General features: G+C 38.4%; 1 protein-coding gene across 1 annotated transcript; it reads right to left on the bottom strand.

The window, feature by feature from the left end:
* Positions 1–26,510, bottom strand: pm20d1 (peptidase M20 domain containing 1). Its single transcript, NM_001127051.1, is given in 13 exon segments — positions 1–2,225; positions 3,207–3,306; positions 3,597–3,759; positions 10,412–10,483; positions 11,343–11,421; positions 11,510–11,571; positions 13,050–13,125; positions 14,001–14,120; positions 14,840–14,973; positions 15,831–15,917; positions 20,340–20,572; positions 23,617–23,703; positions 26,279–26,510. Coding segments are annotated over 13 exon segments (1,539 nt in total). The 5' UTR covers positions 26,475–26,510; the 3' UTR covers positions 1–2,095.
* Between the last annotated feature and the right edge of the window lie 1,262 nt (positions 26,511–27,772).

The raw sequence follows: 27,772 nt of genomic DNA, 5'->3' as shown, positions 1-27,772 counted from the left end.
TTTAACAATTCTTTTATTTCACATTGACAATTAAATATATATATATCTTTGCTGTGGCATCAAGCCCCATGTTGTACAAAAAGTACAATATAAATTAATTTATATAAACACAATATTGCATATAAAATTAGCAGCATCATTTCACAGATATAAATATTTACCACTGCAATTAGCTCTGTTTTCTAAAGGTTGAGCTAAATGAATACTTAATCACCTAAAATTTAAAGGAATTTTTATCAAGACTTTAATGAAGGAACAGAATGCATCTGGTACTGCAGAAAATAAAATATATTCTGTAGAAAGACTGTTATATGAAGTCATAGAGCACAAGTAAGTAATCTCAATGCATGTTTAGAATTTTAAATATGCATTTATGCAAAATACAATAAATTAGAAAAATCTAATAGGAAAAATATTAAAGTGGCTCTGTAGAGGTTTTGGCATGATTAACCCTTTTATGATAATGTATAGCTGCAGAAGAAATCCACTGCTGTATTGTTCCTTAAATGAATGCATATGGAGCATGGTCATGAAATGGGTATTAAACCATAAACAGTAAGATGGTTATTATTGTTGGAATAATGATAGGTGCTGTATTGGGCATTAGACAAGTTAAGAAACAGAAGCAGGGGAAGCACCAAAAGTGCCACTGCTGTTTTTAGTTCTAATGTGTAGCGCTGGCTTCTTCTGAAAGGCACAATGCACTGAGATGGCTGCCTACACACCAATATATATATATAATATAATATAACACCAAAAATATGTTTGTTGTTTCAAGAATAAGATTTTAAATGGTAGAGTGAATTATTTGTTATGTAAACAGTGTAATTTAGAAATTTACTATTATGGTGTAATTTAGAAAAGTACACCCTAAATAATCCCTTTAAAAAGGGACAGTTTAGGACATTCATGTGCACATGGGCCAGTTATCTTCCTCTCCTTATGCAAGCCTGTACTGCATTGGAAGCTGTACATAAAGTACATGTTATGGCAGTGAGTGTCCAGGGGCACAACTGGACAATTCGTATACATGGGCAATTTGATATACTGTATCTAAATGTCATTAGCTATATGTTGTGTGAAACAGGTTGACATGCATTTCTGTATTATCCTCTTAAAGTCAGATTATTTGACATAAAAATAATCAAGTTTAAAAAGTGTTTATACTTGAGGTATGTATATTCATCATCTCCCTAGTAAGTTTTCAGCGCTTAACAGATCTTTTTTTGAGCAGGAATGTTAAATTTCCCCATAGATAACATTTTCAAAAGCAATGTAAATACTGTACGCTTCTAAGATCTTAGGGGCAAAGGGTATTTGTAAAAATTGCTCTAGATATTTAATCAAAATTTATGGTGGAATTTTTAGCGAACTAGAGGACCCGTTTGCATTTAAGAAGGGGGTTAAGGTCTCACAGAGCCCTAATGGATTGCTCTTGGTGAACATTGCTGGTATGAATTGATTTCCTTAGGACTGTTACCTAAGGCTCACTGATTACAGAGAGAGACAATATTCACCCTGTAGTTTCAGTGAGAGATAGGAACAGCTTCCTCTGTTTGTTCCTGCAGCTTTTAATTAAGTGTAACTGTATGGCACAGTGACTGGGAAAACAGTATGCATCTCCCAGAATGCTACATGAGACAAAGCAGATGAGGAGATTAACAGAGGCTATGTTCAGTCAGGCTGGGGTGGCCAGAGCTTGTGCTGTAATTAATGGGTCACCATCTGGAAAAGGGGAGTGGCTTGGGGTGGGCTCTCTGCCCAGGAAGCATGAACAAGAAGTGGAGGTTGATTGTTCTGTGCCATAGATCATACAATTTATGGTGCTGACAATTATGTATTCCACTGCATCTATTTTCGGTATCCAGGCTCCTTTTGTTCTACGGGGATAGCCTTTTGTTCACTCCTACACAGTCCTACACATGGCAGGCCCAAAAAGGGCATTTAATACAGTTAATTAGTAGGGAACATTAAGTTTAATCCATAAACTGGAGATGGTGCCAGGATGGTGCTGCAGCAAGCCAGTGTTACAACATGCAGAAAGTCCTCACCATCTTCTTACATGAAAAAACCATCCATACAGTTGATCTTCCAATTAAAGCTCATGGGTGTCAAGATGTGGTGGAGGGATGTTATCTGTATCTGAATTTTGAATCAGCTGGATGTAGAACTGGACAAGGAGTTCAATTGCCTCTTTAGAAATGCGCTCATTCAACCCATGAATCCTATGACAAGATTCAAATAAAGCATTATTACCACTGTGCAACCTGAAATAATGTTTTTGAGTAGTATTTTGTTTTAAGGGGACTTATGTGAAGAAGTCCTACGACCTGCAACTGAGCACAGTTAATCGGCAAAGGGCTTATTTTTATCTGTTTAATCCAAAAGGGGGCAGTGAGGACAAAGTGACCGTTTACTTTTCGGGAAGGAAAAATCGCAGGGGCAGAACAGGATTTGTGTTAAAGTGTCCTGGAGAGCCAATTTGGCAGGCACTGAGTGAAGGTCAAGCTGATTCTCTTTATGCATTGATTAGTTTTATCAGGGGTGGCATGTTTGATGTGTAAAACTTCCCTCTTGACCCATATGGGGCCACTTGTTTTGTCGACACAGCTAGACAAGGTACCTTTGAGCAGCTAACCATTGATGGGGGCTCAGCAACCTCTAATATTTTACTTAGGGTAATGACTGACGAAGAGATTCGTTACTGAAAACAACTAATCTACTCCAAATGTTTTTCCACCAGTAATAATTTAAATCTACTGCCCGAAGTTACCTTGTAAGAAAACTGTGATGGACTTCGGAAACCTGAACCGACTCATATGTTTTCACACTGGCAATTTACATTATTGTCATTAGGAAGGCATTTGCAAGAGATTAGTCACCCGCAGTAGAGTTTTATCTTGGGTGAATTATCTCCTGGTCTGTCATAGATGTCCTTTGGGGTGGAGATAAATTACGTTGTTTGTCAAATCAATCACTTTATTGTCAGATTAAGTGACCTCTTCTCCACATCTCTGGGCTCAGTTTTTATGTACCCTATTATTTTGTTGAACAAAGTGATATATTTAACCCCTTCCTTCTTATTAATCAGCACATTATTTTATATTACTCACTGGTACTCCTTGAGGGTAATATAGGGAATTAAGACTGAAGTGGCAAAATGATTAGTAAAGGTGAGATTTTTGAACAAGCTGCTATTTACTTACCTATCCACATCCTCCTTTTTGAGCACCACAGGGCTAAATCTGTAGATACTGTTGGTCAAGTTGACAAAATGGCGGCTGTCTGTATTGCCAACACAAACACCTAAAAAGGAATGTGAGGTGTTAGATTAAAAGTAATGTATAAATACATAATGCACAAATACCAGAATAGCAGATATGCAAGGCTTTGTAAAAGGAACATTATTTATACTGTACAGGCAGCTTACTTGGCTCCTGATAAAATTGGTCCTAGTGTGTAGAAATTGCAATGAAAGCTGCACATGAACACTAAGGTAAATTATGGATAATTTGTAGTCATTTGTATTGTTTATTTACTTAAACAATAATAAAATGGAATGATCTATTTTAGCAGTAGTAATGTAAGAGACTGACCTGGGGCAACTGGAGGTCCTGAAAAGACATCATGAATGGTACGCTGAAGAATATGGTACCCCAAACTCATATCATTCGGACTGACTGGTAAAGGATCGAATGAATTCAAGACAGATAGCTCCACTCTTTCATCCTTTATAGTGTTCTGAACAATATCCAGGACCTAAAAAGAAAAAAAAACCTAGGTGACTCTACCATGTACACAGTGAGAAACAAATTTTCCATTTGCCAACTACTGGCGTATTTACACTGGTGGAAAACACACTGTAACATCAGGAATGGCACTGGCAGGCACAGCATTGGAGACACGAAAGTATGCATTTTTTGTGTCCGGCTGATCCAATATTAAAACACAACAAAGGCCATGCCACACCAATTTATTAAGCAAATTTTGTTTCAGAAGCTGTGAGGCTTAATTATAAACTATCTATTTTTCCTAAAGATCTAAAGGGTCATGAACAAATGCAAATGCAATGTGCCAAATGCAATTTTGGGTGCAAATCAGTATGTTTCTTATTCATAATGCAGTGTTTCCGCCCATAATTGCAGTATAATTGCAGCCAGTCTCGCTCCAAGCTGCTCCCTCTGCAATTGCATTATAGTGGATATAATTGCTCTTGTGTTTTGACATAAATCAAATGCAAGTTGCATCTAGAATTTGCATCATAAAATCTGGTGCTATTGACACAACATGCTGTGGAAACCCTCTTTAAAGGAGAAGGAAAGGCTAATAAAGAGTTAATCTCAAGCTGCAGGCATACCTTCAGTTGTCTCAATAGTGCCTTTAAGTCTCCCCATATTTCTACCATTCAGATGGTCAGAAGCCAAACAGGAAGAAAAACGCTGAGCTGTGTAAAGAAAGTTCCCATAATGCCTTGCTCCTGCACAGACACCCAGGCCAAGTGGACATGCTCGGTTAGTAAGACTATGGGGCACATTTACTAACCCACGAATGGGCCGAATGCGTCCGATTGCGTTTTTTCCCTAATGATCGGTAATTTTGCGATTTTTTCGGCGTCTTTACGATTTTTGCGTAAAAACGCGAGTTTTTCGGCGTCTTTACGATTTTTGCGTAAAAACGCGAGTTTTTCGTAGCCATTACGAAAGTTGCGCAAAGTCGCGATTTTTTCGTAGCGTTAAAACTTGCGCGAAACGTCGCGCCTTTTAAGTTTTAACGCTACGAAAAAGGCGCGACTTTGCGCGCAAGTGTTAACGCTACGAAAATCGCGACTTTGCGCAACTTTCGTAATGGCTACGAAAAACTCGCGTTTTTACGCAAAAATCGTAAAGACGCCGAAAAACTCGCGTTTTTACGCATAAATCGTAAAGACGCCGAAAAAATCGCAAAAAATACGAAAAAGTCGCAAAATGTTCGTTTCCAATCGGAATTTTTCCAATTCGGATTCGAAATTGTGTCTTAGTAAATCAGCCCCTATGAGTCAGATTCCTGCTGATTGGCTCAGATTCACATTCCTAGGGGAGTGAGTTCTTAGCATTCTTAAGGGAGGGGGAGCAGGAGAGCACAGAAAGCAAAGAGCTGCGTGTCTCTGGCACAGGAAAACAGACACAACTAATCTTTTGACAGGGAACTCAGTGCCACATTTCTGTGAGTGCTTATGGCTGTATTTACATAGACCTTTCTGATAAAGCTTACTTAGTTTTTACCTTTCCTTTTCCTTTAAGAAAAAAGTTCCAGAAAAAAAACCCAGAATTTAAGGGTATGTTCACCTTTGACTTTTAGTATATTGCAACAGAGAATAAAATAAAAAACCACAAAAATAAAATGACCATTTTAAACTGTCTTAAGTAGCTCTCAATTAAGATGTTTCCATTATAGTAGAGTTAACTGTAAGAGCACTTTGTTACCCTAATTAATAAGCTCCTGCAGAAAACACAGTGTGAATTTTCATATTCACATTCTGGTCTAATTGCACAAGATGCATAAGGGATGCAATACAAACATATTACTGTTCATTTTGTTGAAAAACAGACACATTTAGTTACATTTTATGTGCAAACTACAGATCCCCACCACCACTATTTTCTACCTGATCAAAAATAGGGCATGTATATATAACCCAGTGGGATAACTGCCATACAGCAGGTCTGCTGTATTGTGTCACTCTGCATAAGAGAAAGAACCCTGGTGAGAGCTTGGTGTACAGTGCTGGAAGGATCGGCACCCTTCCAAACAGCAATGGATGGAAAAAGGCACTGGCACTCAGAGCAGGTACTAGCAGGGCAAGCCCTTGCAAATTTTATTACTGAAGTGCAACATTTCAGGCAGAAAACCCCTTTGTCAAGCAAACAGACCAGTAAAAGCACGGGCTATTAGAAAGCACTTAATCTGCATAATTAACATAATTAACAAGGAGAATGCAAGAAAAAAGTACAGGAAAAAAATCTATTGGTTAATGGGTGAAAATCAATAAGTAGTAACTAGAAAGGGAAGTTTGAGAACAAACTTCTTGCTGGTTTGAAAAACGTAAAGTCACTGAATGAAATCTGATTGCCTGTTGTTGGCTTCACACAGTTTTTCTAACCTTGGACCAGAGTTATATAGTAAAAACCACTGTGCAAAGTTTGGGGACCCTGGTTTTAATAGTGTCTGAATGTAAGCAATTTAAATTTCCCCACTGAAAGTCAATAAGTGACATCTGATTGGCAGTTGGTGGCTCCGCCCACTTTTTCTAACCTGGAATTGCAGTTACCCAGCGACTAACTCTGCAAAGTTTAGGGACCCTAGGATTAGTAGTTAAAGATTGGCAGCAGTTTAAATTTAAACCCATAAAAGTCAATAGGTGAATTGTGATTGGTGGTTGGTGAGTGTGCCCACTTTTTCTCACCTTGAGTCAAAGTCACCCAGTGACAAACTTAAATAATACTTAAATAATGACATCAATTTAAATATAAACCAATGAAATGTAAGGGGTGGAAACAGATTGGCTGTTGGTGACTCCTTCCACTTTTTCTAAACTTTAACCTTAGGCCCCCAGTGATCAACCTTGAATACGTAGTTACCCAGTGACTGACTGCAAAGTGTTGGAACCCTGGCATAAATAGCGTGAGAAAGGCAGCAGCTTAAATATAGACTAATAAAATTCAATTGGTGAAATCTGATTGGCTGCTGGTGGCTCCACCCATTTTTTCTAATCGTTAACCTTAGTTCCCCCATGCCCAACTGTGAAAAGTTTGGGGACACTGGTGTTAAACATGTGCGTATGGCAGCACTTTAAATTTCCCCATTAAAATAATGAAATAAATCTGATTGGCTGTATGTGGCTCCACCCACTTTTTTCAAACCTTGAATTGTCGTCACCCAGCAACTAACTCTGCAAAGTTTGGGGACCCTGGAGTCAATTGTATAGCAGCATTTTTTCGTTGTAAATTTGAACAAAAAAAATGTAATAGGTGAAATCAGTCAATAGGTAAAATATAATTGGCTGTTGGTGGCTCTGCCCACTATTTCTGACCTTGAACCGCAGTTACCTGGTGACTAACTCTGCAAAGTTTGGGGACCTTACTATTAACATTTAAAGAATGGCAGCAGTATAAATTTAAACTAATGAAAGTCTATAGGTGAAATCTGATTGGCTGTTGTTGGCTCCGCCCACTTTTTCAAACTTAAAACTGCAGTCCCCTAGTGACCAACTGTAAAGAGTTTAGGGTACACTGATGTTAATACTGTGATACTTAATACTTGGAACGTAGTCCCCCAGTGACAAACTGTGCAAAGTTTGGGGACCCTGACATTAAACATGTGAGAATGGTAGCAGTTAAAATTCCCCCACTAAAAACAATGAAAGAAATGTGATTGCCTTTTAGCGGCTCCACCCGCCTTTTCTAACCTTGAGTACGTAGTCACCCAGTGACAAACTGTGCAATGTTTGGGAACTATGGCATCAAACAAAAAAAAAAAAATTAAATAGGTGAAATCTAATTGGATGTTGGTGGCTCCGCCCACTTTTTAAAACTTAAAACTGCAGTCCCCTAGTGACCAACTATGAAGAGTTTGGGGACCCTGGTGTTATTACTGTTAGAATGGCAGCAGGTTGAATTTCCCCATTGAAAGTCAATAGGTAAAATATGTTTTTAGCTGTTTTTAGCAGTTTTTAGCTCTGCCCACTTCTGGGCATCCAACAAATATCATATTTTCATTCATGCTGACCCCATGACTGTATGATTCAAGTTTGGTGAGTGTAGCCTCAAAGCTGTAAGTGTGGCAGCAGTTTCAATTTCCCCATTAAAGTCATTTAATAAGTTGAAGTTGAATGAACCAACATAACAAGTATGTAAGTGAACCTAAAAGTGGGGTCCACAGTTTTCTCTCTGCTCCCTGTTTCCTCTCCCTACACACCTTAAAGATCCACAACATTTTTCATTCTATGGCTTCAGGGAGGCCACAGGTTCCTTACTATAACCTTTGGCTAAGTATACAGATTACACTCTTCAACCTTTGTCACAGTACTTACATTTGAGATACCAGGGCTATTATACACAAGATCTTTGTCAGATATTCCACATCCATTTCTTTTATCTACTCTGAACTTCACTGTACATTATGATAGATGGGATAGATGCATTGTTGCAAGTACTGCAATACGGTAACCAACTCATTTTCATAATCAGCACATATTTATGATAGGAATCACCAAACACAGGAATCCATTTTGACACTATTCAGTCTGTCAAGGGGGAAACTCTTCTAATGTTCTTTAGCTAAACATATATCATTTCAACAGATGGTCATTGACCATGTCCCTTCCTATAACTGCAGAGAGAAATAAACAAATTTATAAAGCAGGGACTATAAGGCTCATTTATTAAGCAAATGCAACATGCAAAGTTTAAAAGGCTAAATTTGTATGTAGATTTGTAGGAGGAAATGTTGTATTATGTTTTACAATTAAACATTTCCTGCAGTACAGTCAACCATAAGGCAGCCATGGAAAAATGTGGGCATGTAATAGCAACTCCTTTGAAAAACTTACTTGCCATTACTGAACTCCAGCAATGTAAAAAAAAGTAAGCTGCTGTAACTACTTTTTTAGGTAGGTATATCCACCCCTGGAGAATTATAATTAATGTATGAGCTGTAAATTCATATATTTGACATATATTTGATTGCATGGGGTCAGCAAAGCATAAAAAGGGCCAAGGGGCACACTGGTTGATGATAAAACAAATATCCTTTTGCTCTAGGGCGCAGTAACTACTTAAGCCACTTTATTTGACAATGAATGACTCTAATGTTAGCAGGGGTGCAATGCCTTTGCAGGACTGGGGTCTGGAACTGCACAATGGCAAGCAGAGGGGGCAATGACAAAGATAAGGGAGCAAGGACTAAGGGTAGGCAGTAGAGGTTCCTGCCTGGCACCCCCGCATCATTGCAGGTGCTTCTTCTGCCTACACCTAGTTCTGGCCCTGACATTAAATATATCTAAATGGGTGATTTCTAGTCTTATATGCACACACTTTGGAAAGGATGTATTGTTTGTATAGATACACTCTGTGAATTTATATTCGGTATTAAATATGGGATATACTGCTTTTTTAAAGCACATATGAATGATACAAATTGGCAACAACATGTTTTTCATGTGGGCATAACCTTAGCCTTTGTTTAAACCTGATACTATTTGCTTAATACAATGATATGCTGTGGTCCTTGCAATATTATCTGATGTTGCACAATGCACTTTGTACTGTTATCTTAAAGTATAAATTGAGGTATTTGTAACATGAACAATGTGGTATATTACCCAACTATAATTTTGTTTTCCTGTACATTATACACTAAATATAGTGCTGTATTAAAATATACAAAATTCCTATGCTTCAGAGTGTTGCTTACTCTGCAATACGTTACAATATTTGTAATTGATATTTATTTTCTTTTCAGGAAATTTGACGCCCACGGCATATTTAGTCTTACAGCCCCTTACAAATCTTTTTTTTAAAATTCTAACAATTTTGCAAACTTGCTAAATTGCAGTTTTCTGTGTAATATAGAGGTATCATAAATATCTTAACCAATTACAGCCTTGGCCTCCATAATTCCACCAAGCAAAGTAGGCAATGCAAGCTAGAGTTGCACTGGCACTGTTGGTCAGCATGCCTGATGCACCAAATAGCATTTTGGGAAATTAGACCGAATAGCACCAATTTTATGGTTGGCCTACTTTACAGATTCACTCGCAATAATGTCTAATTAAGTGATCAAAAAACACCAAAATCTCTAAAAGCAGATAAGCGATATGTAAATTGGAGACAGTTTCTGCATGTTCAGTTAACCTTTGGCCCAATGGCACAGAAGCCCTGAAAGAGAGCTCCTGTGCCAAAAGTGACATTAAAATGGTATCCTATAATATGGTTCTGAATATTCTTTTAGTTCAGCTTCAGTGATCATGAAAAGAAAAATTGAGAAAGTAAACAGACAATTGATTCAAATCACAGGAGTTAATGATTATTGATATGGACAAGGAGTATCAGTGAAGTTGATAACACAGGGGATCAGATTGCTTTTTCTAGATGAAAACCCTAATTTCCATGCTGAAATTTGGTTAAATTCCCCAAAATAGTATCCTTTTAGTTGCCTGGTGCTTTACATAAATCACGTCATACTCAATCTGACCAGGATTGAGTCAAATCTAAATCATGCAACAAGTCCAAAAGTGTCAGCAAAAAACAGCATATTTTTTTTGTATCATATCAGCTCATACTACAGGCCTTCTTTAACACCCACCCCACATTTTAGGAAATGCACTACTTAACTAGGGATAAGAAGAAAGACTCTTTACAGTTTCCATTCTTACCTCTTGTACCGTCTGTGCAGGGTGAAGCCGGAAATTAACAGTTGCTGTGGCTGTAGGTGGGATCACATTTGACTATGAAGAGAAATAATTTTATACTGAGATTCTCTAAAAGATCACATTTATATATTAATATTTATATATTTTTTTATATATATGTCTTCTAGGGGATTTAAATTAAAAAAAGGTGGATATTCATTTATTATAAATAGCCAATATTCTAGTAGCAATATATAAACAGTAGCATGCAATGCCAATACAATTCTAACAGAATCTAGAAGTGCGTCCTTATAAAACGGGAATTCCATGGTGACTTTAACGTAATGTGATTCATACAATACAATTTCATTCAAGCCTTGAACTAGATGGCTATTTTGCACCACCAGGAAATGGCACATGCTTAGTTACATTAATAACCAGTAGTTGTAAAATCCAGTACAACCTTAGAAAATGCTATGAAAGGAAAGTATCTTAGTAGCAATATTTAGACGGTAGCAGTGCCAGTATAATTCTAACCGAACCTAGAAGTGGCTAAATTAATGTAATGTTAGAAATATCCCAGCCATGAGCTAGATAGCCATCTGACATGACAAGAAATTGGCAGAGATTATATAGCTATAATTGATTGCCCACAGGGGAAAACATATAGAACCATTGTGTCCATAAAAGAAGTTTCTCTTCTTTATTTTTTTATGCATCTGCTGTTGTCTTCTACTTGAGGGCAAGAGAGTATCAGTCCTGAACAGCACACCCTGCAGCACCAGAAGTGAACAAACCAACTCTACAACCTATAAAGTATTATAAGTTTGCCTACTACTTCTTGGAGTCACATAAAACTGACGTAAGGCTAAAAGAAACATGTTTACATCAGGCATGAAGATGCAGGACCTTTTGACATATAGTTTTGGCTATTTAATGAAAGACTGTAGTTCACCTTGATCCCTGCTTTGAAGATGGTAAGAGCAGTTGTTGTCCGTACTATGGCATTGGTGGAAGGCGACAGCTCCAGAATTCTAGGTTTAAACACAATTGGTTTACTTATATTAAATGTCTACAGCAACAAGGCCAGCATTTGAATAAGAACAAATGCCATTTACTGACCTGCTTAAAATGGGTGAAAATAGCCATAGATTTGCCATGATAATATTTAGTGGAAAGTCAAACTGTAAAACAGAAAGGGTACATGTAAGTGTTTGTTAAAGGAACCATGGCAACCATCACGGAAGCAGAGAGGACAGTTCTATAAGGACCAGACATTCTTGGGTCTATGAAAAGCTATTTTGCCTTTTTTTTTTTTTTTGTAACTAATATTTTATTGAATAAAGAGTTTAGGGGATACAAAAAGGAAGAAGGGAGGGGGGTTAGTAGTGACTTACAGATTTTCATTGCTTAGTTTCAATAATAGAAAACATTGCAGTTGTATGATTTAAGTAATAACATATGAACATTTGTTCTTACACAATTATAAGTACATAGTGCCAATGGAATAATTAAACAGGCTATTTTGCCTTTTTATAATAATAAGTCTTAAAATATTTTATTTGGATTGGGCACAGTAGATCCAGATAGGTTTCTAATGACAAACCCCTTAAGGTCTCCTTTTCAACTACCCTAAATGTATAAAATAAAAGAAAAAAGAAAGGTTGCACCTTCCACATACAAAACTCAAATCTGGTGGTATAATTACCCCTTCCACAAAAGGAGATAGTGTCAGATACAATGAGGATTAGGGGGTAATGTGCAATGCAGAGTAATAGGTAAATATATATAGCAAAAGAAAAGAGCACAAATTGAGTGATCTTTAAAAAGACTCCGAATGTCTGCACCATTCCCCCTCGCATAAACCAGGTAAGTAAATCCCCAGACTCAATTGGTGCTCTTTTATTTTGCTATACAGCTACCCTAAATGTCATTAGGATTCCAATAAAACAATGCCATTCGAAAACAATAATAACAACTTATTATTGATTTTTTTGTTATGCCTTTGGGTGTTTTTACTGCATTTACTGTTTTATATGCTGTTTAATATACTGTTTTTTATACTCCTTGTTACTTCAGACTATTGCATGGTAATTGAATTTGCACCTTTTGAATATGTAGCTACCATGAATTGTTGCCCTAGTTCTATGAGGATTCTGACAACCATGGCCAGAGTCAATATGCTGTTAATCATCTGTCATGGCTTCCCATAATATAACATGCAAAATACTATGCCAGCCCCAGACTCACACCTTTTAGAAAAGCCACAAGACAGCACCACAAGTCAAAATGACCCATATTCCACAGCCCTGAGCATGCTTTGGCTTGACTTAGAGGCAAGGTAGCAACCAACTGTGGTATTATGCAAGGACAGAGAAATACCCAAGGATAAAGTAAGATAGATTTGAATTCAAATAGAAAATTAAAGAGTTTTTGATCTAGATAGCTGTAAGGCAGTACATGCTGCTTTAAAAGTACATGCTACACTTAAAGAATATAAACAGTTTCTTCTAGTTCTGCCATATCCTGCAATCAGTCAGCACAGACAGTAGGTAAGAAAATGTACAACAGGTATGCATTGCAAAACAGAATGTGAGTAAGAAGAAATAAAACAGCATAAATTATTTTTAAAGTTTCATGACTAACCCCCAAGGAAAATTACCTTTGTAGAAAGATGTTCAAACATGTCTTGTTCTGGACCATTTCCAAACATATTAGGCATCATATTCTGCTCTAGTCTTTATGTGGGTGACAGAAACATATTAAGTTATAGTCTTTTGCATCATGTTAAAAATTACTATAAATTGAAAGAGGGCGCTAACAGCAAATATTATTTCAAAAGTCAATTGTGTATCATCAGTACTGCCAAATTGGTATATAGCACATAAGCATATCCATAAGCATCTGTTCAAAATCCATATTAAAATCAGTATGCTTCAGAATTTAGTTTAGGATTTTCCCAACCTTGATTGCCAGTCCAAGCAGAGAAAGTGTCTGAAAACAAAGAAGGAAAGGTTGCACTCCTATCATGATCATGTGAGGATATAATGACTTATTAAAATAAAATATTACACTTACAGTGTTGTGGTACTCCAGATGAAGGTCTATACCACTCAGTGCTTTTGTCAGTACTTATTACTTTCTCAAGGGTACAACTGCATCTTGATATGAGTTTCCTTGGTACTTCCAAATTCGTCAAGGGTAAAATTGTATCAGTTCTCCCAAAAAAAACGCCTGAGATGGTATTGACTTTTGTCTTTTGTGACTAATAAGCAAACTATTGTACTACAATGTAAGTGCAGCCATTTTCATTCTATTACACTCTCACACAATGGGAGCACAAACCTTTGTTCTTGTTTGTTTTTCTTGAATCATGTGGGCATCACATAAAAAGTCAATAGAGAGAGGAATATTATTAATAGGAAGTGGAAGAGCCAGTTCCACAGTGTTATCATTAACAAGTAAGTTAATTTGATGTGCTTGATACTGTTAATCAGGGCTTGTGTGTCTCTAATATGCCAGAGCTTCTTAGACTACTGTGCCTGCAAACAGGGACTGGATAATCACCCCACTACATAAGAAAAGTTGTACAACACAATCGGTGAATAAATACCTAGACACAGCTGCAGCTAGGATCCCAATGCTGGTTTCAGACGGCGGCATAGAAGAATGACCAGGTAAACGATTTACTGTGAGGTCCAAGGTAACTGATCCTTTTTCTGTGGTACCAACCCTAGGAATTATAAATAGACATTTAACCACAAAAATAAGGGAAGCACTTTGGTTTGCTTAATGTTGTGATTCAAACATTTTATTAAAGAAGGAGGTTAACAGACAGTGGTGTAACTAATAGTGCCTGGGCCCCCTTTACCCTTTCTTACAGGACCAGTACTCCCATGGACCCTGCCACGGTTGCAAAGTCTATGCCCTCTATAATTAATTCACTGTTAACTGGCATTTTTCACATTTTGACACATTTTAACAGGAATAATATAATTACTACACTGCTTGTATTTTTACATAATAGCTACTTGTAACTTTAGCATCCATTAAGAAATTCTTAAACTGTCTGCTGCTGGGAGATGCTGCTTTTGTTTTAACTCATTTAGATATCAACTATATGGTGATGATATCAAAAAGAACAGTATAGTTGCATGACTTCCTCTTGCAGCTTTCCATTTTTTCAGACAACAGTTCTACAAGTGTGCCATTAGTGAGACAATTCCATCCGTCCACAAGAGGAAATAATGGGAGAATTTTATTTGTTTTATTACTACCAATATTCCTGGAAAAGTAGCAGTACAAAAAATAGTTGCCTAATCTATTAGTGTGACAATTGACCAATATATGTCAGACTGGTCACTCAGTTGTGTTAAAGCTTTTTCTTTACTTTTCACAAAAAAAAGCAGAAATTTGCATTAATTTACAAAAAAAAGCCTCATTTTTACTTACAGTGCGACAGGTTGACTAATGCCTTGAATAACCCCATCTAGGACTGCCAAGCCCTCATCTAAAACAAATGCCAGCTTAACTCCTTGAGACTGCAACTTCTCCACAATCTTCTGGGCACCTTTGTGGCCAGATATCTTGAACATATAAACAAAAATAGGTTACAGCAATCAAATAACCTTAAATCACATTCACCTAGACACGGGCCCACCAGAGAACATAACACTCAGGCCCACATTAATAACAAGATATAGACAGTGCCGTATCTCCCACAGTGGGCTAATGGGAATTCTCCTAGGTCAGGATACACTAGAGACTCTGGAGATACTTTGGTACTCTGGCAGGCCAATTGGACACTGCCCATACCCACTTTCAACCAAGGACATCATGCCCTTGACCATCCTTTTCTGTGTTGAGAGGTTAATCAAGAAATAGATGTGGAAAATGAACCATGTGCATTTGGGCTTTAACCCCCTTTTCAATATGAGTTCAATGACTAGGGCTTGAACAATCTTATTCTCTATTGTTTTAATGACAAATCTGTGGGTTTTGTTCAGCTGAACAACACAGACAGGAAGACAGCTGCTCTATGTTTGGTCCTTGTAGATAATCTGATTACCAATGCACAGTCAGTCCCCTTGCACATGGACTTTATCCGTGCACTGATAATCTAATGATCTACCTTGCAAGGGCCAAATGTAGAGTAGCTTAAATTTGCCGTGCTTAGCTGAAAAATTACAAAAAAAAATTTTTTTGTAATTACAATAAATGGCAAAAGGTTGAAAAGGTATAATGTCCCATTAAGTAAACTGGAACTAAATTACCCATTAGTGTAAACTAAATCAAATATCAACTTTTAATGCACACTATGTTTAACACTGAATTGTAATATTTATAAGTAACAACCTATTACATGCAGTTTCTAGTGCTGTACTCTTTGTTACAGAAGATATGAACAGTCTATTTTTATAAATACTGTATAAATTTATACTACCTCTTCATCATGTCCAAGGCCTATGTAGAAAGATCGGCGAGGTTTGTGACCTCTTTTCAGGAGGAATTCAAGTGACTGAAGAATTCCCTTTAAAACATTAAAAAGATGATAAGGTTATTATGAAGTAACTATAGCAGTGATCCCCAACCAGTGGCTCATGGACAACATGTTGCTCACCAACCCCTTGTATGTTACTCCCAGTGGCCTCAAGGCAGGTGCTCATTTTTGAATTTCTGACTTGGAGGCATAAAGACCATGGTTACTGCCAAACAGAACCTCTTGAAGGCTGTCAGTCTATAAAGATGCTGCCAAATATTTTCCATGCTTGTGTCTTCCTAACTCTTTTTACATTTGTATAGTGGCTCCTGGGTAAAAAGAGTTGGGGACACCTGGACTATAGGTTTACAATAATTACTTTATTTAGAATTTCCATTATCTGTCTATTATCAGATTAACTGGCATTTGCAGGCAGCCAGAGAAAGCCTGTTGGGCACTTTAGCTACTCATGTCTGTGTATCCCCATTGCCCTATATGCCATTGTCCTTAGGGCAGTGGCACACAGGGAGATTAGTCGCCCACAATATATCTTCACTATTGTGGTCGACTAATCTCCCCGACATGCCATCCCACCGGCAAGAATGTAAATCGCCGGTGGGATGGCAAATGCGTTGCTTTAGTTTCCAAAGTCACCCAAAGTTTCCTTGCAACTTCGAGCGACTGAAGCTATGCGTATACCATCCCACTGGCGATTTTCATTCTTGTCGGTGGGATGGCATGTCGGCAAGATTAGTCACCTGCAATAGTGAAGATTTACCGCGGGCAACTAATCTCCCCATGTGCCACTGCCGTTAGGAATGGTTAAAAACCAGGGGTCAGGTTTTGCTGGTTGATTTGGAATTAAAGAAACACAAAACTTACAAAATTATCTGGTACTTGTATATGTTTGTTAAAGGAACCACGGCAACCATTATGGAAGCAGGGAGGACATTTCTATAACGGCCAGACATTCTTGAGTCTATAAAAAGCAATTTTGCCACTTTAGAATTATAAATCCTAAAATATCTTATTTGGGTTGGGCACAGTAGATCCAGATAGGTTTCTAATGGCAACCACCTTAAGGTCTCCTTTTCAACTACCCTAAATGTCATTAGGATTCCATATGAAACAACTTATTATTGATTTTTTTTATTATGCCTTGGGTGTATTTACTGTTTTTTATATTTCTTTGTTAGAGGTTAACTTGCATTGGCAGGCAGTTTCAGAAAAAGCCTGTTGGGCGCTTTCGCTTCTCATGTCTGGGCATCCCCATTGCCCCCATATGCCATTGTCTTTAGGGATGGTCTAAACCGGGGGTCTGATTTTGCTGGTTGATTAGGAATGAAAGAAACACAAGGGGCATTAGCCCCTAATTTTTTAACTGGATTGGCTTTTTGTGCCAGTAGCCTTTCTTTTGAACAATACTTTGAAGGGAATGCCATCTCCCGAATCACTGAGCACCAAGCATACAGTATAGAGACCTGGGAGTGCACATGGTGTTATTCCTTAGATATTTTTTAATGAATAATAAATTATCTGTGTAGATCCAAGATAATAATAAATTATTCAAAAAGCATAACTGATGCTTTGGGTTTCCTTCACCCACACAATTTTTTATTGTAAATGAGCCCTAAGGTTAATTTAATCTTCCTACAGCGCTTAAGTTAAATGTGAATTAATATATAAAATGTATATTAATATATAAAATATTATGGGGCTGATTCACAAAAGGTCGTTAACACTTAACACAATTTTATGCGTTTAAAAAGTGATTTCAAGTCATTTCGCATGCGTTACTACTCATATGCGCAAAAATCTCAATTATCACAAAGCGTTATGTCCATTGCATTGCGATAATTATCTAATAGAAATAATACTAACGCATAATTCACAGACATATTTTAAGCGTTAAAAGCATGAAATATGGCGATAATTATTGCAAATATTAACACCTCCTAGGAGTGGGCATTACTAAACAACATTGCGTTTGTGAGTGTTTGTGGTGACAAGATGGAGTTTGCAGTGGGATTTTTTCTTGAATATGAAGAAGATAATCAAGTATGTGATTGTCCTATAGTGATGAATCCTCGAGTTTTCAGGGAAAGATCAACTCTAGAGGGATTATCAGAGTAGGAAATAGCAGGGCCAGAACTAGGGGTAGGCAGAAGAGGCAGCTGTCTAGGGCGCAACGATTGGGGGGCGCCAGGCAGCCTCTCCTGCCTACCCCTAGCCCGCTCACTTTAGTCATTGCCCCCACCGCTTGTCATTACGCGGTGGGGGCAATGATCTAGCTGCTAGCGCATCGCGAACCCCTTTAGCGCGCATGCGCAGTGGGGGGCACGCGACTGCGCATGCGCACTAAAGCATACGCAAGGGGGGAGGAATCAGCGAGGTTGCCGACCGGGTTGCCTAGGGCACCTGGTCAGCTTGGCCCGCCCCTGGGAAATAGTGAGGCACTATAGATTAAGTATAGCAGCAATCTATAGCCTGTATGAGGTACTGGAGCTTTATCTGCAGCCACTAACACGCAGAAGCCATGCTGTTCCTGGCATAGTCAAACTTCTGTGCTCCCTTCATTTTTTTGGAAACTGAGGTTTTCAGAAAGTTGGAGGGATATATGGTGGAGTGTCACAGCCCACATTTTCACATTGCCTTGGGTAAATCCTGGATGCAATACGTTCAGTGTCTGGGAAATATATAAAGTTTCCCATCAATAGAAATGACTGGAACATTGTAAAAATATAGTTCTATTGTGTCAGTTGCATCCCAAATATCTCAGGTGCCATAGATTGCACCCATGTGACATTTAATCCGCCACTAGACTAAGAGCATATTTTCCAGGATTGCAAAAATTAACATTCTCTCAATAAGTCGTGTGTGACAGTAAGATGAATATCATGAGTACTGTCTCAGGATTTCCAGGCTCCTCCCATGATTCTTACATCTTGAAGCAGATTATATGCTGATTTTGAAATCATGCATGAAATAACGCATAAACATATTGCATGCTTTAAAATATTGCTTAAAAATATGTCATCACAAGATAAATAACAACAATAATATTGCTTCTTAATTCAGAAAAGTGTCCTTTTTGTGAATCGATCATTAATTGTAAAAATATAAGAAGTGATAATTTTTTTAACGAATGCTAAAAATAACACTTGTTTTTTCGGTCTTTTGTGAATCAGCCCCTATGTGTTCTATGTATATAAATTATAACTATATATAGCACACTAGGCATATGCCTTGCTTCTCTCCACCTGTGTTTTGGAGGCAGGCAATGAAGCAGAGAAGCAGATGCACACCAATACGCTTCCCTGTTTAGTTGCATTGACTGCTATGTCCTGAGTGCAGCTACAGAGAATGGAGCGGAGGTTGGGTCGAAAAACAGGAAAGCATGCCTCCAAAACGCAGGTGAAGAAAATCAGGGCATTGTGTGCCCTTGCCCTTAATATTCTCTGTTCTTATCAGACCCTATAAAGATAAGCAGATAGCAACAGTGGGACTTTGACTCAGCAGTACAATGACGAAAAATGGAGGGAAAGCAGCTACCTAGAGAACACTGAACACTATAGAATAAATGAGCAAGGGCATGAGTTTATGAGGTATATGAAAAGCTAAATTGAACAGCATATAATGAATATTTCACTGGCACACTGTGAAGCAAAGATGGATGGTGCCATGCAGAGTATAATTTATGTTTCCAGATGGTGTTGTAGATCAGTAACATATAGGAGAATATTTAGCAAGCAACAAAATTAGGAAAACTATAAAACTTTAAAACCTTAACTTAAAAAGCTAAAACCTGTAGTAAATTCTAGTTATACACTTCATTAAATATGCCTCAAGGTTGAAGGGCATGGACTTGGAACATGCATGGCGTACTGCCGCAGAGTGCGGGACTAACTAGAAAATACATTCAAATTACCATGGAATGGCTCTAACAGTCATTGAACTGCTGGCTCTGGAATTCAAATCTGTGTTTACTTGACCTTTAAGGACACATTTGTATTCACTTTTCAATTTTGTCATGCACACACCGATAATATTGTACAAAACCTCATTTCATACGATATTGGTGTGTGTGTGGAGGCTCAACAAGGCGACTGATATCGCAAAAGGCTGTGGATAGCGGTCGACTCGTTGATCAGCCAGGTTAAAACTCTACGTTCAGGGCTGAATCAGCAGAAGGAGGTAGAATTTCGATTGTTTCTACCTCCATATCTGACGATTCAGTCCTGAACGTCAGTGGAGGGTGGGAACAATATTTCGTGCGGATCAAAATTGCTACGTTTATGGCCACGTTTAGAATTTTATTCATTAGGTAAAAAAATAAGACAATATAGGGGGCTAATTTACTAACATAGGTACTAAATTGCACCAGTGCAAAAGCAATAATCAACCGGCAAGTAACTGCACTAGTGCATTTTACCTATGTTGGTATATCAGCCTCAATGTCTTCCCATGACTCACAATAACACAGTTCTTGTCATCTAGGGTTCCTCTTCCATAGATATAACCATCTCGTTCCTCGCCAGAGAAAGGTGGCACCTCCCAGGACTCTGGTGGAGCTGGTACAACATCAATGTGAGCCAGTAACATGTATGGAAGTAGATTGTGGTCAGAGCCTTGTACTTTAAAAAGGTGACTGTAACCTCCCAAAACCTCATGCTGGATTAGACTGGAGGAGAAAACCTGAGGGAAGACTGAGGCAAAAAAAATAGAATTATTTAACTGTAAATTCTCAACCTTTCAATTTTTGTGGATTACACTCTCAGTATCCTTAGCAACTGACACCATAGGGAGAAAGCTAATTTCTGTGAGTGTGGGATCTCTTTCCTACACACAGATATATTATATATATAGTATATATAGTATATATATATACCCTGTATATATATATATGTATGTATGTATAAAAGAATGTCTAGCAAGCCTAATAATAGGCAAAGGAGTGGCTATAGGCATCATCAAAAAACTGCCATTAACTGGAGTTTAAGGCAGGTTTTGAGTAAAAATTTGTGTAGAATAATAAATTAGGCCAGAAAATCAAGGACAAACTAACAATTACCATGACACCATTTTCTTTTAAATTTATGCCACATTACAAAAAAAAAACTTACTGAAAGGGGTCAGACCAGTAATGTCAAGGGGTAAAATAATAATGTAAGAGGGTGGTGCAAAGGTAAATATTCAACTTAAAATGTATACAATACAGCAAAAGAGATGACTTTAATCACGCTGGACAACAGGATATCCACTTTCGATTTCAGCTGTATTGATTCCATTAAAAGCAGTGATGCGTTTCATGCGCAAGCGCACTTAATCATAGGCGCATCATAAGCACACTTTATCATAGGCAGCAAAATGTATACCAGGATAAATTCAACTGTGTTGAGCAGCCTGGTGTCGGACTGGCTCACAGGAATACCAGGAAAACTCCCAGTGGGCCCAGGTTTCAGTGGGCCCTCCTGCTTCTAACCATTTGGCTTAATGGTCATTTCTCTATGGGAGCAAATCAATTAAATATAGAAAAGAATAGATTATAGTATGTAAAGATAAAAAACTAAGAAAATATTGGGGTTGAGTGAAAAGTGGATGAAAAATAGTTTGAGTGGCCCACGATCTATGGTGGGCCCCTGGCTTCCCAATTCTTTCCTAGGTGTACGACTAATGGCAACCAATTCACTGCCTTCTATTTCCTGAATGTAAGTGCACTGACAGCCAATGGGTCAGCATGACAGTGCACAACACTAAGGCTGATGCCACACGCGGCGTAGGGCTGATTTTTTCGGCAAGCGGAAAAACGCTTGCCTAAAAATCAGCCCTACGCCTGCTACTTGTGCCTGCACCCCAATGAATGGGATACGCTCGGGTGCAGGCACATGTAGCCGATATACGCATGAAAACGCGAGCGTATCCCATTCATTCGGGTGCAGGCACAAGTAGCAGGCGAAGGGCTGATTTTTCAGCAAGCGTTTTTCCGCTTGCTGAAAAAATCAGCCCTACGCCGCGTGTGGCATCAGCCTAAAGCATACATTTTTGCAAATTGGCTGTGTGTACTGAGTTGCTGATCTGTGTCAGTCAGTGTACACATATTCAGGAAGCAGAAGGCAGTTCATTTAGCCTTAGAGACCAGCAGCTGACGGTCTTTGTAAAAGAACCAGGATTGCATTAAATATATCACAATACTGTTCTGTGGGTGATTTAGTAGTAACATGGAAAACAACTGTGAGAATACCCTTTTTCTGAAATAGACCAATTAACCATTAACCATTTTAACTATGAATAGAGTTGTTAGGCTGGAAAAAAGCAGATGAAAGATTGTTGTATGACATGGCTATTTGTATCTGGTGAGTATGATATTTAGATCACCTACACGGGTTGGCATGGAAAAGATTTGAGCACTCACATTTTTAAGGGAATGAGGCAATAATATTGGTACATTTGCACTTTTATCTACTTTACTGAAGGTACTGCACCAGTGGTTTGCTTTTTGCACTTCCCTATAGAATTGTTGGTTTTACTTGGAAGATCTGGCAGAGTGGATCAATTTGGGGAGCTAGAATCAAGTTATTACACCACAATATAGCACTGAATGAACTTTCTTTTGCTCATAGAGAACTATGAGGTGTCTGATGTGTACAGAGGGAAAGAGAAGTGAGTATTTTGAGACACTTCAGAAATAAACAGCCTTTAAATATACCATAATGTAACAGAATAAGAAGAATGGCAAGCATAATTAGTAAATGTGACAGAAGGATTCAAGATGCACAAGTACACCAGAAAAAAACATTATTTTCATGGGCAGGGCTTTATTTGGGTTACAAAGAAGCAACAGCTTATAGGAATGTGGGTAGTACAAAATAAAGAGTACAATTGGGTTGTGATTATATGATTGTTGTTTCCAACTCACCCCCTCTCCAGAATATGATGCTGCAAAGCTGGAGTATGAATATAATTCAGATTTAGCTCATGTCTACTGCTCTTCTTAATTAGACATGGCATAAGGTTCATGTATCTATTTTACATAGACAAGGACTTGCACTCAAATAATCACTGGCACAGAGGTAGTATTAAAAGATAATTGTCTTTTATACAAGATATAAAAAAAGATTACACTAATCAATTTTAATCAATACAATACAGTCAATTTCACATGATTAAATACACACTTTGTAAAACAATACATACCACAAACATATGCACAAGTAGGAAAAAGGACAAACAAGTAAGCGGATACACTTGCCAAAGATGAGAATTACCCCCAATAAAGCCTTTCTCAAGTGGAATCCTGATGCATAAAGTAATGGGGAAGATATAAATACCCTCTTCAATTAGAACGCCGCTGCGTGCACCTGGCTTGCTTCCATTACATATTTTAATTCTACCACTGTGCCAGTGATTATTTGAGTGCAAGCCCTTATCTATTTAAAATAAATTGATTTTGGTACCCTACATGGTGGTATAATTTGTGGGTTGTTTTTGCACAAAATTTGTATATGTGTGATAGTGGTGTTTTGAGTGCCCTCCATTTATTTATATTCCTTATAAGGTTCATGTATGTGCCAGTGATACAAGGCAGGGACAAAGACAAGTTGGCGTTGGACATTTGGTGAGTGGGGTCTGTTACTTTCATAAAGCCAGAGTGCATACTGTCATGACACATACAACTGCTTTATGCTAGGAGTTAAAGAAACATTTAATAACTTGATCAAATGGTCTCCAGTTAAATCCTGGTAAAGATTACCTTTCTGTATGTATTCTCCAAACTCTCTGAGTGCTGTGGTATTCTGCTCCTCTTCTGAAAAGGAGACAGTGGGAATGCGAATGGCACCTAAAAAAAGAGAGAATTAAACCATGTAGTATATGATACATACAGTGGAGTTCACACAAGGGCTGAAAAAAACTGTTTTTTATGCACTAAAATAAAAATACTGCCAACATGTAAGTTTCTTCTTGTAACTGGTTTATATTTAACTGAGCTTCTACACCAGACCTAGGAGGTGGCTGCCCTTTAGCAGGGAAGATCTGTGCCTCTGGATATGTCCCCAGTAGCTCCCACTCTTCTTTTCTACTGATTCACTGCACATATTGTGAGCTGCTGTCAATTCTGAGCAGCTGTCAGTTTCCTGACCTAAGTACCAACTCACAATATACAGTTTACAATATAAAATTCATGATACAAGGCTGTTTAGTAATGTATTTGGATTCACAGTACATGACAGCATAGAAACCAGTGCACCCTGCCTCAAAATTGATTCATAATTAGCCCAGTAGCAACAGCTGAACCTCATTTTCTGCTTGATAATTTCTGTTGACCTCTAAGTAAATCTTCTTAACAGCAGCCCAGGGCTCATTGGGCATGTGCAGTGTCAGTGACACACTAAAGCTGGCCTAGCAAGTTCCAAGATGAGAAGCTCCTGTGGACAAGTTTAAAGGCCTACATAATTACTGTTGTAGGGCTGCTGAACCTCTTAGTGCATTAAATTCTGCAGACTAAACTCTTATGTAGACCACAGCTGCTTACATTTTCCACTGTGCCTGTTATCAAATACGCCACATGTTTATGGAGAATTATGCTAAATATAGTATCTCACACAACAAATTGTATGGTTGTTAGCATTAATATCTTTTGGTGGCCCAAAATCTTACTCCAGAGCTTTTAGTTAAAAGACAACCTTTTTTTATGTTTTTTGTTTTTTAAAAAAAAAGGTGTAGGGCAGATAATTGCTGAAAATTCACCTCCTATAATACACCTCCTACATGTGCCTGCACCCAAATGAATGGAATACGCTCGGGTGCAGGCACATGTAGCGGAAATATGCATAAAAACGCGAGAGTTTGAAAGTCTCACGTTTTTATGCATATTTCGGCTACAAGTGCCTGCACCCAAGCGTATTCCATTCATTCGGGTGCAGGCACATGTAGGAGGCGTAGGGCGGTATTTTCAGCAACCGTTTTTCCGCTTGACGAAAATATCCGCCCTATGCCTCGTCTGGCATTAGCCTTACAGCTGAAGGTTTTTATGGCCAAGGCACAGGTAACAGCTTTAGAGATTTTTCCACCCCCTGTGACTAATAGCTCCAGGGATAGGCAATAAAACGCCCTTGATCTGAATGGCAATCTTCTGCTACTGCAGGTGCACGCAAATGTAAGGCAAGTTTTTCTTGGAAACATAGCAGGTTGTATATCCAAACAACAATCACCTAACGAATAAGGGCAACTGCAATTGCAGATTATTATATGTCCACGGAGCTGCTAATTAACGGGCGACAATATGCCCAGAATCTCTATGTCTGCTAGTGTCCTCGCAGGGCATTATATCTTAAAAATGCACTTACAGGTGTAGGGCTTCAGGAAAGGGAATTCTAAGAATGTAGTTTTTCCTGAAAGTAGCTGCTCCTTGGTTGGGAAAAAGGACTACAACAGTAATAATACAGTTCATTGGGCCCAAAAGGTAGATTTTGATCTAGCAGTAGCTCTTCACTTGGTGACTAGTAGATCATAGCAGCACTTTACTGTTCATGGTTGAAGATTCTATTTTTTCATTATTATACTGTATATTTAAAAAAAAACGTTTAATTTCAGGTGCCAGTATTTCTTTATTTAAAATACATTTATATAAACCTCAGGGCAAAATAACCTGATGTGACAGTCCTTTTTCTGGCTCAGTCATGTCTGTTTTGTGCAGGTGCCAAGGTCTAAATTCATTTCATTATAAAGCTTCTTGTTTTTATTATGAAAATATGCACCATGTATACAGCCTTCCCAACTATAATTAGTAATTTATTGTGTTTTTTTGTTTTTGCTAAACTATAGTGTAACATTTTTAAGGGCAGTCTTGATGTTGCCAGTTACATTTATGTCAGTGGTTTGGTGACTACAAATAAAGTGCACAGTGTACAAATAAACTGTACACAATACAGTTACATAAACACAGATATACAATGGCTTGCAAAAGTATTCGGCCCCCTTGAACTTTTCCACATTTTGTCACATTACAGCCACAAACATGAATCAATTTTATTGGAATTCCACGTGAAAGACCAATACAAAGTGGTGTACACGTGAGAAGTGAAACGAAAATCATACATGATTCCAAACATTTTTTACAAATAAATAACTGCAAAGTGGGGTGTGCGTAATTATTCAGCCCCCTTTGGTCTTTCACGTGGAATTCCAATAAAATTGATTCATGTTTGTGGCTGTAATGTGACAAAATGTGGAAAAGTTCAAGGGGGCCGAATACTTTTGCAAGCCACTGTATATATACTTCCATTATATACTTCTCCTTTGCACAGGTTATAAATGATCCTGTACAGCAACATGGGTTATTTTTAAATGCTGATTTCACAATTTAAAGGGTTTCAAAATCTACCCAGGATAAAGAAACCACTGGCAGCTCTTACCTTTCAGTGCCTCCACCAGCTGCTTTCTCTCTTTCTCAGCAAGTTCAGTGATCAGACTTTCATTCCTATTCCACTTCCTGACCGCTGTAGGCAAAGTGTAAGTTCTGATGAGCAAAACGGCTATAAGCACTACCAGCCCCACTAAAAACGCAGCAAGCAGAGTGCTGCCCACAGCCTTCCAGCGAGATACTGCCATTTCTGTGTGTCTGTGTGCAAAACACACTGATCTCTTTCTCAATCACTTGACAATGGCTGCAGTCACTGGATACTAAGCCCTCCCTCTCCCACACACCCTGCTGTTGTACAGAAATAGGATGTAAACGCTCAAAGCATTTGCTGACTACAACCCTCTCTTCTTTAAAGGGACAGTAACATACCCACTTGTAATAGTAAAAAATGAAATATGGAATTCTCTGTTTTTTTACTCAACTCTCCACATCAACTACAGAAAAAAAATTAGATTAACTCTGAATATGTAGCCTCCGATAAGTTTAATGTGGCTTGGAGCCTGCCTTAGCAGCAGACTACTGTCCCTAAAGTTAATGGCACTTGAGTCATTTTGCTGCTGGGCTATACACCATCTATTGCCTTGTATGTGTTTAGACTGACAGGCATGGGATTAGCTTGTCAGCACACAAACAGCAGATTTTTGACACATGAAAGTATGAATTATCAAGTTAAAATCAGCCCTGTGTGTGCATTTACAGGCTGTGTGCATTTACAGGCTGATGATTCTGCCTCTCAATTTGACTGTCACTTTAAATCACTCTGTGTTTTAGGACTACACACCAACAGTTGATTCCCCTTATGTGGGGTGCAGAGGTCTCTTGCTGCCTGTAATTGCTTGGACAACAGTTAGATCTATTAAGCTGACCATACACACTCCGATAATATCGTACAAAACCTCGTTACGTACGATATTCGGTGCGTGTATGGCAAGTCGGCGAGTCGACCGATATCGCAGGAGGCTGCTGATATCGGTCGACTCGCCGATCGGCCAGGTTAAAAGATTTTGATCGGGCGCCATAGAAGGCGACTGAGCAAAATCTGCCATCAGGGCTGAATTGGCAGAAGGAAGTAGAAATCCTAGTGTTTCTACCTCCTTATCTGCCGTTTCAGCCCTGAACGGTTAGTGGCTGATTGAACGATCTTTCCAAAGATCCCATAGAAGAACCCAAATCCAAAGATCCCAAAGAAGATCCCAAATCGCCACGTGTGTGGCCACCTTTACTCTGGGCTGTGCTAATTTGAGGTAAATAAGTAATCTAATACGTAACCCAGAGATAATAAGACCTGTTGTACAGACCTTGTACCTGGTGATGGAGTGGCCCATGTTGTTATTCCAATACCGCATCATGCACTAATTTGTACCTCCTTTCATTATGTTCCACCCCTAGTGCTCTGCCAAAGCAATACAGAGATACAGCAACTCTTTCACCATACCCTTTGGGAGGCCCTATGTCAATCAAAGGCGATGTCTCAGGCAGGACCAGA

This window comes from Xenopus tropicalis, chromosome 2, assembly GCF_000004195.4.
Source record: "Xenopus tropicalis strain Nigerian chromosome 2, UCB_Xtro_10.0, whole genome shotgun sequence".
Taxonomy (NCBI): Eukaryota; Metazoa; Chordata; class Amphibia; order Anura; family Pipidae; genus Xenopus; species Xenopus tropicalis.
Note: the sequence above shows the minus strand (reverse complement) of the source record. Positions and strands in the feature narration are given on the sequence as shown.